The following is a 16,581-nucleotide window of genomic DNA, read 5'->3' on the forward strand; positions in this document are numbered from 1 at the left end:
TTTCAATCGATCTATAACTATATTTCATTGAACGAGGACGTTATATATTATTTCTAATTAAGACAGTTTTTTTTTTATACACAAAGTGACGAGTTTTCTTTGAAGGCTTTCGTTTCGTGTTTGTACACCACAGATTTGATTGTTTTATTTATTGAACAAATCAGACATTATAAAACCGTGTGTAACTGTTAATAGTTTTATTTATATGTACAGTGTTGTACTTACTGTACAGGTACTATGCTTCAGTTATTACTTCACTTAGTTTTAGTTTATTTAACTGAAGCAGGTTCGGTTGAATATAGATACGAATCTCCCAAATCATGTCAACATCTGACAGTACCAACAGCTACAGCTTATAAATCACTTATTGTTGACTGGATGTTGGATTGTGTTCGTCAATGTAGTCATGATTCTAGTTGTTTATCGACAACTTTTGATGGCTCTCAAACTTGTTACATGTTTTCTGATGATCAACTGAACTGTACAGTGACTCAAGGATCAGGTGGAATGTTCATGATAAAATTAAAGGTAAGTTCGTGAAGAATGGAATTTATTTTCTTTAATTATTGTCAAACGTTAGGATCAATGTTTAAAAAACGCAAGTCATTTTTTTTGTAATCCACACTTTTTGTTGTTATAGTAATTACCAGGGATGTTAAAAGTAGGTTTTTGCGGTGTTTTCCATTTCCATCATTGTTAATGTGGGTATATCTAACTTGGTTCTGTTTTTTGATATGTGGTCGATTGGGCTAACTCATATAACATATTTTTAGGTTTTAAAAAAGGTTTTCCCTACACCATAATGACGTTATTTGATAGTCGGAGTGTTATGTGGAAAGCCCTCCAAGATTCTGCTCGGATTTACAGTTATATTGTATATTTATTTCTGTAAATATAAGATTCATATACCATGTGCACTAGATAAAGCAGGCGTTGATCTGAATTGAAATTAAACAAATATACTTGTCGTTGACGTAATCACCAACATAATTCTAGTTCACACTGGGGGTTTAATTGGAATCGAATTCAGAATAAAGTCTTATTCCGGATTTAGGCGTCACAATCAAATTCGCTAAAATCCGAACTGAATCTGAAATAACGAATCCGTATATTTTTCCGAATTCAATCTGGAACAACTATTCCAGATCGGGTCATTCGCAATTAAAATTTGAGTGTTACGCGTTTGATTCAGATCAACGGGTTTACCGGAACCGAATAACTTTGCGCACGTGTTCACTTCTACTTCAAATAAATAAAAATTAATATTGCAAACATAAATCAGTTGGGGTGTAATTCTGTGTGGCGCGTTTTAATTTGAATTCAATCCGAATAACCTGTAATGTGACGCACCGTGTTTAATCCGAGACAAACCAATCCGAATTCCGGAGGCCGGTCTCCGGAATTCACATTGGATGCGCATGTAGTGTGAACGCAGCTTAACTATAGTGTTAAACTCTTGGCGCGATGATTTATGAATGCATTGAGCTGCACTATCACAACCTCGACTACGACGGTTGTATTTCTGAATCTATGCTGAATTTGTCTTATGTCACTTTGGTGGTACTGAGAATTTGAAGCTGGATTTCTGTTGTGGTGCTACCACCTCTATTGATATTGGATGGAACCATTTTCGTTAAATTTGAATTCTCTTCTCTCTGCACTGAAAGTTTAAATTCCACTGTTCTTCTGGAATGAAAGTGAGTAAAGTGACTGTAATAATTACAGATAATTTCAATACATAGACGTGTTTGTTATTTGATTTGTTTGGTTTGGGGCGGGGGGGGGGTGCCTTTTGAGGTTTTCTTTTGTTGTTGTTTTCTGTAAATAAATTCTCTAGTTTAAAACAAATGAGGAAGGAGGAATATGACCAGTCTGTGTCATATTCAACAACTCATGATAAAGATGCATTTTTTAGAAGACAAAACAAATGTAAGAATCAATAACAATTTTTGGAATTGAGCGATCGAAACAGCTAATGAAGTTGTGCTATATCGGTTTGTCTGTTTGATTTGTCGTTTTGACGTGAATTGAAATATATTTTATAGGCTATTTCATTAACCACTACGACTATACCACAAACAACTACAAGACCAACTACTGAACTAGCATCAACTACAGGACCAACTACTGAACTAGCATCAACAACCATGGACACTATTATTACTACAGAGGAGATGATCGGGACCACACCTCTGACCTGTCTCAACAATGGAACCCTGGATTCTGCAACACAAACATGTAAATGTTATAATGGTTATATAGGAGATACATGTCAACGTATCATGATGGGTAAGACATTTAATTTTCATCATGGGATTTTTTTTTTTGCTTCCATTGGAAATAGTTATACCTCTCCAGTTTGGTGTAAACGATTGAAGATGAACCATATCAATTTCTAGCAACGTCCGCTAACAATATCCTACTAAAATGATGAGTTTGAACAATTTTATAGACCAACTTTAGTGTGAAGCATTGAGATCACGAGAGCATGAACCCCATACATTTTCACCATTCTCCGTTTTTCTAGTTCGTCCGTCCGTCACCAATTTCTCATAAATGTGATGGAAGCTAAAGTAAGATTTTTTTACCAAATTTGATGTGATGCATTGGGAACATGACCGGATGAACCGTATTGATTTTCACTGTTCTCCGCCCACCTGTTGGAGATGTGGGCGTATCTTGCATTACAAACTCTTCCGAACATCCAGTGGGTTTCGTGAAGTGACCCTATTACCGAAGGTCAATGGTAATTTATTTTACTCTTTTGAAGCTGAGGAGACGAACGCGCTTTCTCAATGTTTTGAGCTGGGTACTGAACAAACCAACTAGCCCTAGCTGGAATATATTTTATTAATTAGGTCAATTAAAATTGAATGTTAGAGTTTAAAGTCAAGATAATGATATTAAAATTGATTCTATGGTTAATAGGTAGCCAATGTAGACCTTTTAAATTTGATGTTATATTATGTATAGGTCTAGCAGTTGTATGTCTTCGGCATGGGGATGGAAATGACTCAAAACGGATCCCAGCAAAACACTCTGGTCAAGAATCTTAGGAGTGAACGGTTGATCACCCATGACGAAAACAGTACTGACCTAAGCAACTCCTTTGATAACGGCACTCGCAAAAAAAACACTACTATCTCTGTCTGTCACGCAGTTGTGCCTATATCTATCAGGGAGTCATGTTGTTCCTATTCCTGGATAAGCACATTTATTTTCATAGAAAGGGTTTTAGCCTCTTAGGTTCATGTTTTCTTGTCTACTTTCACATTTGTCGTGTTTACGAGTATTGATTTATAGTTTATATGTCTTCTGTGTTTCAGATTGTACAGAAGGCTTTAAATCAGGCCATTATAATGAGGATACGTACGATAATTATTTTATTAAACCTACTTTAGCCCCAACAGCTTTTGAAGTTCATTGTAATATGAAAGACGGCGGTGGTGGTTCCACACTCATGAAGAATTCGGAATGGTCGCCATCTGTGAACAGAAATGTAAACTGGAACACCTATAAAGATGGTTTTGGTTCACATAAAGATAATCATTGGCTTGGTCTTGACCAGATTCACTACATCACCTCAAGTCGTCCACACCATTTATTTATAGAGGTCATCAGTGATATAGACTATAAAGGAAGATGGCGGAAATATGAAAATTTTAAAGTCGAAGATGAATCCACCAATTATCGTATGACGTATTCTGGGGTTTTTCCATGGACTCAGTCAGAAGCAAGTGCGGATCCTGACTGGACCAAAGTCATCTTGTCGACACCATTGGGTGATTCTATGATTGGGTTAAACGGTTCAGCTTTCAGTACATTTGACAGAGATAATGATCTGGATGCTGGTAGAAACTGTGCTCAAGAGTATCAAGGTGGATGGTGGTACAACGCATGCGCAGATTGTAACCCAAATGGTCCTATCAAGAAACCGAGAAATTCAAATGCAGTTAATGAAGCCTTTTGGAAATATGATTTTATGAATAACTATATACCATTTATAGAGATGATTCTCAGAGCAGCTTAAACCGTACACATTCTCTGGTATCAAGGCGGTTGGTGATACAACGCATGCGCAGATAGTAACCTAAATGAAGAGCTCCGGGGAAGAACGATCTAAGTCACCTTTTCAATGAACTCCAGTTTATAGCGCCGTCTAGTAGCAAATTGTATAAGCTTTCTGTGGAACAATCAATTTCAGGTAAAAACGATCGGAGTCACATTGAACAAAGTCCATCGGACCCTTTATTTGACCTTAATTTGGCTGAAAAGTGGAAGTCAGTTGTTGTACTGGTAATTATGATTCGTATTGAACATCATTTGAAGTTGTAATTAAACCCACTCGTTGTTCTTTTCGCGTCAAGCATTCTTGTTCAAAAGTCTGTTTTGCCTTTTATGCGAAAAGACAAAAATGTGACTTAGATCTTTCTTCCCCTGGATTCAAATGGTCTTATCAAGAATCCTCCAAATCCATGCGCACTTGTCAAAGCCTTTTGGAAATATAATTTTAACAATAAATATATCCCGTTCGTTGAGATTATATTAAGAGCTGTTTAAGCTTGTATAGATTAATGTCGTATAAACAGTAGAGTATCCTTTGAGATTATGTTAAGAGCTGTTTAAGCTTGTATAGATTAATGTCGTATAAACAGTAGAGTTGTTTAAGCTTGTATAGATTAATGTCGTATAAACAGTAGAGTATCCTTTGTTATGTTAAATATAGATCTACATATAAATATCAAATGTCATGTCCTTGTTTAAACATACATTATGCAATAGCTAAATCTGTCTATTGCAGGTCTTTCTTTAGGCCTGTAATGTTATCTAAATTATTAATTAGACATTAATTAACCTATCCAGACCATAATCAACTATCGATGGCATCGCTAGCCTGCGATCTTTAGTGGATTATGAGTTGATTTACAGCATAACTTTCCTTCACGATTTATGATTAAATGGATAATCGTATGTACTAACTTTAGTAATGATGATCGAGGTTAGGCGGAAATTTCAATCGCTTAATTCTCGGTTCATAGTTGATCAATTTGAATGAAATTTTTAGCAAATTCCCTTTACATTATCTAGTTTTTAACTATTATAGTGAGTACCGCGAGCTCTTTATCTAATCTCACATAATGTATCTTTAAGTTCCAGAGTTCTCAAATATTTGATGCAATCGTTAAACTTTGAATTTCTAGTGTAATAAATTGCAGTGTTATTAGTATCTTCAGGCATATTGGCGTTTTATATCATTTTAAAATTGACATTTTGAAGAATTTTTATAAAATTGTAATTTAATCATTTTGTCTCATCGATTCAGGGGCCGACCCAGGAATTTTTGCAGGAGGAGAGTCGCAAAGTTCCTGTTAAAGAAATTTGACAGTTGACATAATCGTCTCTAAATTACAACACCCCGTTTGATGTCAATTTTTATAATGAATTAATAGGATCACATTGTGATTCAATTTCATTACGCTGATAATCTGATTTACTTATGACCGAGCTAGTAATTTCGGTAAATCTTAGACTATCATTGGGTTATTTCGGTAAATCTTAGACCTATCATTGGGTTATTCATTTGCGGTAAATCTTAGACTATCATTGGGTTATTTCGGTAAATATTAGACTATCATTGGGTTATTTCGCCCCCTTCTCACTAAATTTCAGTTGACAAATATTCGTTTCCGTCTGCATAAACCCGGCTCATTTTAATTCATTTCTGTCCATGGGTAAACATGTTTACATACCATCTGAACAACTTGCCTTGCCAGTCCCCACAGAAACAGTGTCGGATTTACTGAAATCAAAAATTTGTTTAAAACTTGTAGAAAATAAAGACTGGCCAGGCAGTATGTAATATTTTAACCACTCCTAAATTTTCTGTGTAGGCATACCGGGTCTACCTCCTTCAGGGCGGTCTGTGTAGACATGCCGTCAGGGCGGTCTGTGTAGACATGCCGGGTCTACCTCTGTCAGGGCGGTCTGTGTAGACATGCCGGGTCTACTTCCGTCAGGGCGGTCCGTGTAGACATGCCGGGTCTACCTCCGTCAGGGCGGTCTGTGTAGACATGCCGGGTCTACCTCCGTCAGGGCGGTCTGTGTAGACATGACATGCCGGGTCTACCTCCTTCAGGGCGGTCTGTGTAGACATGCCGTCAGGGCGGTCTGTGTAGAATTGCCGGGTCTACCTCCGTCAGGGCGGTCTGTGTAGACATGCCGGGTCTACCTCCGTCAGGGCGGTCTGTGTAGACATGCCTGATAACTTAACATAGTAGGGACCTCATTTGTCCTAAATCCGACACTTCACAGAAGTCTTACACCTTTGGTTTGGCATGGCTTTATTAAAATATATCTCTAGTGTGAACATATTAGGAGACAAGTTGAAAAATATTAATTGTTCTATTTTAACAATATGATTGTCGCAACAACACAGTAAATTAAACAAAACTTTAATTTCTATTCATCTGTAGATGATTTATGAAGAGTTTTTAGTTGTTATACTATTCTTCAGTTGTTGTATTATACTATTCTTCAGTTGTTGATGTGTCTGTTGAACCAATTTCTCTAAGATACTGTTGTCGTAAAGTCTTGAGAAAACCACGTAAGCTCTGCTGGTCCAGGCGAGAATTTTTAGCAGTCTGAACTAAACGAGAGCCGAGTTTATATACAGATCTTAGATATTGTGAGGCTTTATCTTCTGAATTATTCTTCTGTAAAGAGAAGACAAGTTAGAATCTTGTAAACATAGAAATATAAAACAAAATCGGTAAGATACGGGCGTTTATATTCATTATACAATATAACATATTATACTGGTTTTCTTCATGCTTTTTAATAAATAGTGATTTCATTTTAGATAATTGACTTTTGGTATTTGAATATGATGTCATGTAAAAATAATTACGTAACAAAGACAGCGATGCGCCAGTTTTCCGAAATGCTAGAGTGTTTGGGAGTTTTCAAACGGATTTATTCCTGAAATATTTTAGATTCTACATTCATGGCAACTTTAGCTGTTTATCTTTCTACTTTTATTTTACATTATAATCTATCGATATCTCATGTCCGTCGAAGAGAGTTCCGGAATTGTATCTTTAGAAAGGCAAACAATTTAGATATTGAACTGTTTATGGTGTACTCTAAGATATTGAACTGTTTATGTAGGTTAGTCAATAAATCTGTTAACATTCTAAAGATCTAAAAACAAATTAAGGGCTTTTCGTTACAACTGTCTCCAGGCTCTGAAAATAGCCACCAAAAGCCAAGGAAAGAGTCAATGACGTCGGATTATCTACGCCCCAGATGACCGTAATTTAAATTTGGCACCTCTTCTTGTTCTTCAAGCAGTTTAGCTAAATTATTAGCCTCTTCTATTACGCGTCGCGGCATCGTCGATAATTCGGCTAACTTTAAACCTGTAATAAGAATTATTAAAATTATATTTTAAACACCAAGGAATCTGCGAGTAATAAAACGCTATTTTATCCAGTTAACCAATTAACCAAGTTAACCAAGTCTGTTCACAGGGATTTATATTGACTACATTCTATTTTAAATATACAATTCAATATAGCATGTTTACCCGGTCGTGGTGACAGAGTATCTAAGTCACATACAAACTAAAGTATAATTCTTAACTACGATGGGATTATTTTCCTTATACAGGCCTAATAATCATCAATCGATAATATTCCCAACAAAGGTTCACAGATGATATACCAGCGGCTGCCAGGCAGGATACGCCCACATTTTTGAGAGATGGATAGAGAAAAATCTAAAAAGAAAGAGATTTTTCCTACAATCAAGGGCAATAATTCATTAAGTTACAATTCGATATGTGCAAATATCGAAAGGAAGCAAGATCTTTGGGTTATAAACATGCATTTCAAGATTCAACAAAATCGGATAAAAATTGTCACCTCTATAAGGGCCACAAGCTAAAAACGTGATTTTTCGTACAATCAGGGGCCATAATCTATGAAGTTTCGATCCGATACATGCCAATATCGAAAGCAGCCGAGATCTTTTGGGGATAAGCCTATATTTCAAGTTTCGTCAAAATCGGATAAGGATTGTGACCTGTAGAGAATCCACAAACAAGTTTGGACGGACGGACGGACGGATGAAAATGTGGGCGTATAAAAACCTAAATACACGATACGAATAATCAATATCCACTCCGTTTGACTAAATATAAACCCCGGGAAGTTTTAAAACCAGTTCTCAAAACGTTCATTTGTAGCTTGTTGGTTTCTAGATTATAATCTTGAACGAAACGTCGCGGAAGGCTACACATCGTTAGGGTTCGTGTCCACCAAAGACCATAATTTGAAAACGGTAGCCCCTATCGCGTCCTCAAAATTAGCGGGAAGGCGGGAAACAGACTGACCCAATGTTTATTGCCCAATTTAAAAAAAAATCATTAAAATCTGTGCCTCTATCTCGTTTTTAATTGGACGGACCGAGGGACGAACATGGGTGACGACATAATTATGGATAAGTCATTTTCGGTGTTCAAGATAAGGGTATAAAAGCGAAAGGAAATCATGCCGACAGACATGATTGACGAGAATATCTGACCAGGAGCTTAAAGGGACATTATGGGAGATTAGATAAAGAATTGACAGTTCTGGTTATAACAGTTAAAAATAGATAACGTAAATAGCATATTATGGTGCAAATTTCAGTCAAATTGCTCCACTCTGAACCATGATATTAGTCGCTCATCATGACTAAAGTCGGTACGATTATCCATTTTTACGTTTAATTATTTTTCAAAAAATGTATCCCAATCCAGTAAATATCGCAGGCTAGCGATGCCATCTAGAGTTTATTATGGTCTGGATAAGTTAATTAATGTCTTATTAATAATTTATATAACATTTCAGGCCTAAAGAAAGACCTGCATTTTTTATCAATATCAATCATGTAATATTTGATAATTCTGACAATCAATGACATTATTTAATGGTCTATCAATGTTTTATTGATCGATAAGTTTAATTATTGTCGACCGAGTATTGAATAATCACCATAATGTTTTATTGATCGATTAGTTTAATTATCGTCGACCGAGTATTGAATAATCACCATAATGTTTTTCTCGTGTTCTGCCTTTAGCTAAAGTGTGAGTATATGTCATCTTTTCACAGTTTCCTTCCACACTAAAAGTACGCTGAACTTCGAAAAAATAGCTGAAAATAAACATACACATAAATATTAAATGGCCGTGTAACTAACAGCTAGTACAAAACAAACATCTGTTAAATATCGATGAGAGCACACACAAACCTTACCTATATCTGGGTTAATATCCATCAGAGCACACACAAACCTGGGCTATATCTGGATTATATATATAATCACGAGTTTATTAAAACCCTACTAGGAGATAGTTTTATATATATTTTTAAGTTTAATTACTAGAATCTTAATAAAGAAAAGTTTTTATGTAAATCCATATTTTACTTCTAAATGTCTATACATACTTTTCCACGTTAGGATAAAGGGATGCCATATTGGTCAGCTCCATAAAATGAGTCACAAACAACGTAAAAGCCTGAAAGAATGTTAAAATGTTAAATTTCCAAAAGTAAACTCCAGTCTGTAAAACAGTTTATATTCAATGGAAGAATCATATATTGGAAATTGAATGGAATTCTTATTTTAAAATATGCTGTAAACGTGAAAGGTGTCGTGTAATACACCAGGAACGGAAAGTCACTTTACACGGGTTAGCATTAATAAAAATCTAGGGGGGGGGGGGGTAACTCGGGAACGAAAAGTCGTAGATCGCTGAATATCGATGGTGTTCGTTCCCCATGACCACGATGCTTCATAAATCTTGACGACGTAATACATTGAAATGTGAACGTAAAATAATTTCACCAAGAATTTTATCAAAATATTTCAGCAAAGATAAATCCGCAAAATACATTCGAAGTTTATAATCCAAAATTAATAAATTTGACAGTTCGTAAATGGGGGGATAACTTTGAAATTCATAATAAAAAAAAAATGTATTTTTGTATAACCCAATGAAGCACCCCCCCCCCCCCTTCCCACACACACACACACACACCTCCCTTCACACAAAGGGGGGTTGGATGGCTGAATGGTTAGCGTGAGCGCGCTGTATCATAAAGTCTGTCATTGAGTCAACTGGCGTGGTTTCGAATCCCCCGTTGTACGTGACAAGGAGTAGGGTCGCCTGTCCAACCTCATGGGTTTTCTCCGGGTCATCCGGTTTCCTCCCACTGCTAAAGACCCCTACGCGCAAGCGAATTATTGAAATAAAATTAAAAACCATGTTAGTCCCGAAATGACCTAGTTTGTGTCGAGTGGATGTTAAACCCCATTTCTCTCTCTCTCTCTCCCTTCACACAAACACACGCACGCATTACAACTCTCCCTACCTGTTGAGTTACGTATCGCCGGACAACACTATGCATTCGTATTAAATGTGGAGGTAGAAAAAACTAAATTTACACTCTCTTCAGACAAATTGTCAGTTTTTATAGAACTTACTTTACAATTAAGAAGATATTCACATATAGCATGACAAATACCAACCCCTTCATCAGCACTTGTACCTTCAAATATATAAATACAGCTATACTACTAGTATTCAACTTAAAACAATAAATACAGCTATAATACTATAATAAGAAAAGTCAGTAAAATATCGATTCGCCTTACACAAACAATATCATTCTTAGGAATTATCATCCCAAAGACCAACATTCAAAACAAAAATATCTCAAGCCCCCAAACATGTCCTTTCCTATAGTTTAACAAACCCTATTTAAAATGTTTTGGAGACATGAAAAAATTTCCTTACATGTATAATTAATCGACTAGTACAATCAAGTTTGACAAAAAAGCCAAGAATTTTGTTTATAAAAGATTCATCCTTAAATCAAGTTTGATTGCAAGATGGTTGTCTGACAACTGTTGACGACAGCGTTATGTTTTAAAGCCAACAACGACTGAGGCAGGTTATATATGTGTCTGTGGGTAGAATGTTGAGACTGGCTCAAATTATTAGAGGTGGAATGTCGAGACTGGCTCAAGTTATTATAGGTGGAATGTCGAGACTGGCTCAAGTTATTATAGGTGGAATGTTGAGACTGGCTCAAGTTATTATAGGTGGAATGTTGAGACTGGCTCAAATCATTAGAGGTGGAATGTCGAGACTGGCTCAAGTTATTATAGGTGGAATGTCGAGACTGGCTCAAGTTATTATAGGTGGAATGTTGAGACTGGCTCAAGTTATTATAGGTGGAATGTTGAGACTGGCTCAAGTTATTATAGACAGAATGGTGGGACTGGCTCGAGTTATTATAATGTTGAGACTGGCTCAAGTTATTAGGTGTAAACAGGTAAAACTGACCTCTGCCCAACTCATCAATAATGATCAATGAATTTTCCCTGGCGTTCTGTATAATATAATTGATTTCTTTCATCTATAAAACAAGATAAAACATCCATCAATCTTAATACATCTATTCTTGTATCACTGGCAAACGACATCCAGTCATTTTATTTTTCCAAAATTATCTTGATCGATCGTCTTAGTAACTCGATCGATCGTCTTAGTAAGTCGATCGTTCGACTTAGTATCTCGATCGATCGACTTAGTATCTTGATCTATCGTCTTAGTATCTCGATCGATCGACTTTTTCTATAAGGAAGCTATAAACAGTATTTCCCCACCCGGCTTCACTCCACCGCCTTCAATGCGTGAAGTGGGGACACGGTCTCGGTCATCATCCTTCCCCTCAAACCAGCGGCTATGTCGGGAGCTGAAGGAAACGCACTTCCTAGCCTTCACTCAAACGTAATGTACATTACGCGACTCGCTCGTCTCGCGCTCCGTTCCCTTCAACTAACCGCCAAATGAAAGCAAAGAGAGAGAGCAGCTCAACGACGGTGACGAGAAGGGTAGCCAAGAGCTGCAAGATACGCATTTCTCGCGCTTCGCTCCTTTCAAAAGAACCAGAAAATGAAAGAAACCAGAAAGTGCTTAGGAAACTCGCCCAACAAAATTCAGTTATCCATCTTCGTTAGTCTGCGTCACAATGTCGCGAATAGAGAAAACGTGCTCAGAATTTTGGGTTTACGTTCATGTAAGTTGTCATCCGTTCGGGATATATTTGGCATACATTGTATTCAATAACAATTCGTAGCGGGTAGCAGAGATAGGATGGGGCCTTGAGAATTTTTTTTAATATGTTCAAAGATTTTAATCCATGACAACGTAGTGACCAATGTAGAGCATTCGCTGTACGAAAGTTTCACGCGCTTCTTCTTCCTGTGTTCATTCATATACGCCCAACCCAACTTTCACCATATTTCCATCTAAGGTGCACGAGGCTAGACTAGCGATATAGTCACGTGAATGTACAGCTACAGTATATATATATAGCTACCGTTTGCCAGTCAAACATTCATCATTCCTGCTCAACAGGTTATCAGGATGGAGGATGCCCAAAGAGTCTGGAGTCATCTGAAAATGACCGAAACAACTTGCCATCGCTCAGTACATCTGAGGAAGAAGAATATAAAGAGATGTTGCATATCGATGCGGACAAGAGCATGAATCAAGATTTGACGACAGCTCGAGCTCCGTCGCGAGGACCCCACATTCCCCCATATGGTGAGATCCTTGAAAGAGTTCGCCATACAATCGCTATGCTGTGCACCTAGTTTCGGGAGTCTTTGAAGCTTGGTCTTAAGTTCACCTTGACCTTCCGTCAAATTGCCTCCAGCAACAACCATTCGGACATGACATATAGATGGAGGGTCTCCCGCAACACAACATTTGTCGTCGCCCGTGAGTTGTGTCAAGCTATAATCAACGATTACACATATATGACCATGGTGTACCTCGTTGAATGGCGTAAGATTCGTTCGTTGGGCTTAACGCCCGCTTCCACTGAGGGTGATATTGCAGTAGTAAGATTGGTGAATGATGTTCTCCAAATATTGGTTCCCCCTACCACGACACAAAGGCTTCTGGGAGATATTGGAGATGACCGGGGACGTCTGATTTCCCTCTCTGATATTCTGGTTTAGGGAACTGTGGCCTGACACGTTGTCAGAGGTATCGCTGCCATGGGGGTAATGAATGGGTTGGTGGGTGAACCTGGAGTCCGTCGCCGGCCTGCCGGGCCTAACAGAACAGTGGTGCGTGGAGGTGATGATCCACGGTGAGGTGAGGAGCCACTATGGGGTGATACAGTCTTGTTTTGTGATACAGATTTGGCCTGGTTGGATGCTTCTTGGCCGGCGACAACTTTCCCTTTATACCATCAGGATTTTGGGAAGGCACGCTGGAACTGGAACTCTAGCGGAACGGGTCTGGGGATGTTGACTTTCTGGGGTATCTTGGTGAAGTGTGACAACAGGGATTTGGAAAGCATATGCATGGGTCAGCGGATACACGCAATGTGACCGACTCTAGCACGTTTAGCCTACGATGGATATTTGTTGAGCATTCGTTACATACACTAAGCCGTCGTTGGATAGGCGCAATGTATGCGCTGTCATTCGTTACCATGGACACTAGTATCAACCCAGCATTCGTCTTCATTCGTTGGACATTAGTCGTATACTTAAGAAATCCACTAAGAAACAGATTCTGGCCGAAAATTTCAGAGATAGATATAGCAGGAGGCAGACCACCATTAAATTTCACCATCTCGGTACCCTATTGTCGTTCGTCTATTTATAGCAATTCTCTCTCTGTCTCTTTTCTCCCGCGTGGTTTCGAATCCCCGGTTGTACGTGGCAAGGAGTAGGGTCGCCTGTCCAACCTCGTGGGTTTTCTCCGGGTCCTCCGGTTTCCTCCCACTGCTAAAGACCCCTACGCGCAAGCGAATTATGTAAATAAAATTAAAACCATATGTTAGTCCCGAAATGACCTAGTTTGTGTCGAGTGGACGTTAAACCCCATCTCTCTCTCTCTCTCTCTCTCTCTCTTTTCTCCCCTTTTGCATGCTCATTTTTGTTAATTTTTTGGTCTAGAATGGATGAAGAGGGTTTGAATTAACATTTTCTGCCTGGCTTTCACTACCTACAAATTCATCGATTCGTGTCCAGTCTGCTCGGCATCACTCTGTCTTGTAGTGAAGGACGGGCGAAAAACCTCGAGGGAAAAACTCGATAGCGTGGCTAGGTGACAAATCAGCCGCCACCATGAATTCCGCGGGCCTGGTAGCGCTGTCGTGTCTTCTACGGAACTCGAGACTGGCACTAACTCGTCCTCTTGGTCGATCGATCGATGATGTCCTTTGTCAGCCACCATACTTTATTCACGATGGACATATAATTCTACAAAAACTTCTATTAGTAGACTCGTTAAGACAATAATCTTATGATTATATCGATTGTTTCAAGCAAATATTCTGAATGGCTCTTCTATTTTTGTCATATTATCATCCTTTGTAATCGTTCATCTATTTTCACTAATTCTAGTAATTATAGTGATTGATGTAAAATAATATTTACTGACAACTTATATAAATGTCTACTGGCATTAGATCTTAAAAAAAAAACCTAGGTATTTTCAAGGCACAATCTCAGAGAAAACTGGTTATAGTGGTGTAGACGTCACTAGACACACCCATCTAACATGTTTACTGTTTTTGAGTTGCAGCTCCTGCGTCGGAAACCTTGAGACGGGACGAAACCCCTTTAAGAGTGAACTAATGAGTTGTACAGACTGTTTTGTAGCGATATTCTTCGGTCACGGCAGCAAATAAATATTTAAGACTGTCGTGTATTCTGTTGTGACACTACGGTGTTACCTCGTTACTATCCTTCGTCACTGCACCAATAAAACGGACTGTGACACCATGGTAACTCTTATCCTTTGTTACGGCATCAAAAAGAGAGAAAAGACACTTTCGTGTCGGTGAGGAAGTAATAAGAGGGGGTCAAATAGACATCTCGATAAGGAACTAATAAGAGGGGGTCAAATAGACAAGTCGGTGAGGAACTACTAAGAAAAGGTCAAATAGACAGTAATAGACAGGCGATGAGGACCAATAAGAAAAGGTCAAATAGACAAGTCGATGAGGAACTAATAAGACAGGGTCAAATAGACAAGTCGGCGAAGAACTAATAAGACAGGGTCAAATAGTCAAGTCGGCGAGGAACTACTTAGAGGGGTCCAAATAGACCAGTCGGCGAGGAACTACTAAGACAGGGTCAAATAGACAAGTCGGCGAGGAACTACTAAGACAGGGTCAAATAGACAAGTCGGCGAGGAACTACTAAGACAGGGTCAAATAGACAAGTCGGCGAGGAACTACTAAGACAGGGTCAAATAGACATGTCGATGAGGAATTAATAAGCGGGGGTTAAATTGTCGATGAGGAACTACTAAGAGAAGTTGAAATAGACAAGTCGGTGAAGAACTAATAAGACATCATCTTGCTTGATATTTTTAAAATAGAATCTAGTTCATCGTATTCCACAAAACGGTCGATTGGGGTGTTAAATACTCAGTTAACATATCGATTTCCATGTCATCATATTTGAAAAAAAAGCTATTTGTCAAATCTCAATTTGTTTAAAATGTCATGTTTTCTCCCTGGTCTTCTGAACGATCAATTATTCGATCAATGACTTTGTATAAAGTTAGAAATCCTGTTCTGGTTCATTATCTATCACGTGAAAATAAAAGGGGCTTGTTTTTACTGAATTCTTATTATATGGGCATATGGGCCTATAGATTATAGGGGTATACAGACCTAGAGATTATACGGGTATATAGACTTAGACATTAAACGGGTATATAGACCTAGAGATTATACGGGTATATAGATTATACGGCCATACAAATACAATTTTATATCAATACATTATAATAAGGTTGTAAAGGGCACACCAATGGCTTCAATAATAAAATGTAAGGTACATGGACTTGTTTAAGCTGTATATAATAACCAATTTGATTAGCTGGTATGTTGTAGGTTTATTTAATAAAAATACTCATCTCAACCATAAATGTAGAAGAATTTGTTTCTATATCATCGTCACTGCCGATTCTAGAGAAGATATGATCAGCCGATCGGAAAGATGCATACTGGGCAGGAACAAATGACCCGGTCTGAGCCATTATCTGTAGTAATGCTACCTGTCTCAGGTAGGTTGACTTTCCACTCTAAAACAGATCAAAACAAATCAACAACCACGTCTACACATTTACTTTTCGAAAATTAACTCTCCAGAACAGATTCTCAGTTAATGGTTTAATTTAAAGACGTATGGTCGATACTTTGTTTATTTTCATAACAACGGTAGAAACGACAATCGAGATTCCGATGCTCTGCAAACGATGATAATTCCGCTCAGAATCAAGTAATTTGACTGAAATTTTCACGATATTCTCTTTTCATTATCTATTTTTGAACTATTATAGCGAGAACCGTCGGCTCATTATTTAAATCTTACATAATGTATACAGTATATAATAATTATATGATGGTTAAAGGTGTGCTGATCTGTAGTTATATAATAATTATATGATGGTTAAAGGTGTGCTGATCTGTAGTTATATAATAATTATAT

At 37.8% G+C, this 16,581-nt stretch overlaps 2 protein-coding genes across 2 annotated transcripts in view; one reads left to right on the forward strand and one right to left on the reverse strand.

Annotated features, from left to right (window-relative positions):
• Positions 1 to 201: 201 nt before the first annotated feature.
• On the forward strand, positions 202 to 6,226 carry LOC126832541 (tenascin-R-like). The gene is made up of 3 exons (XM_050563381.2): positions 202 to 528; positions 2,046 to 2,289; positions 3,327 to 6,226. Exons 1-3 carry the CDS (start codon positions 238 to 240, stop codon positions 4,028 to 4,030), a joined length of 1,239 nt encoding a protein of 412 aa, XP_050419338.2. The 5' UTR covers positions 202 to 237; the 3' UTR covers positions 4,031 to 6,226.
• Positions 6,227 to 15,607: 9,381 nt separating this feature from the next.
• Positions 15,608 to 16,581, reverse strand: part of LOC126807759 (mutS protein homolog 4) — a 32,325-nt gene continuing 31,351 nt past the window's right edge. The window contains exon 17 of the mRNA XM_056103309.1: positions 15,608 to 16,174. Coding sequence (XP_055959284.1) covers positions 15,986 to 16,174 — 189 coding nt within the window. The 3' untranslated portion in view covers positions 15,608 to 15,985. The remainder of the gene's footprint in view (positions 16,175 to 16,581) is intronic.

The sequence above is a fragment of the Patella vulgata genome, chromosome 9 (assembly GCF_932274485.2).
Source record: "Patella vulgata chromosome 9, xgPatVulg1.2, whole genome shotgun sequence".
In the NCBI taxonomy this organism is placed as follows: Eukaryota; Metazoa; Mollusca; class Gastropoda; family Patellidae; genus Patella; species Patella vulgata.

Excerpts from the sequence above, each read along its gene's own strand:
- LOC126832541 (XM_050563381.2), top strand. The coding sequence starts at position 238 with ATGCTTCAGTTATTACTTCACTTAGTTTTAGTTTATTTAACTGAAGCA. Across the intron at positions 529-2,045 it reads TGTTCATGATAAAATTAAAG|GCTATTTCATTAACCACTAC; the intron begins GTAAGTTCGTGA and ends TATATTTTATAG. Across the intron at positions 2,290-3,326 it reads ATGTCAACGTATCATGATGG|ATTGTACAGAAGGCTTTAAA; the intron begins GTAAGACATTTA and ends TCTGTGTTTCAG.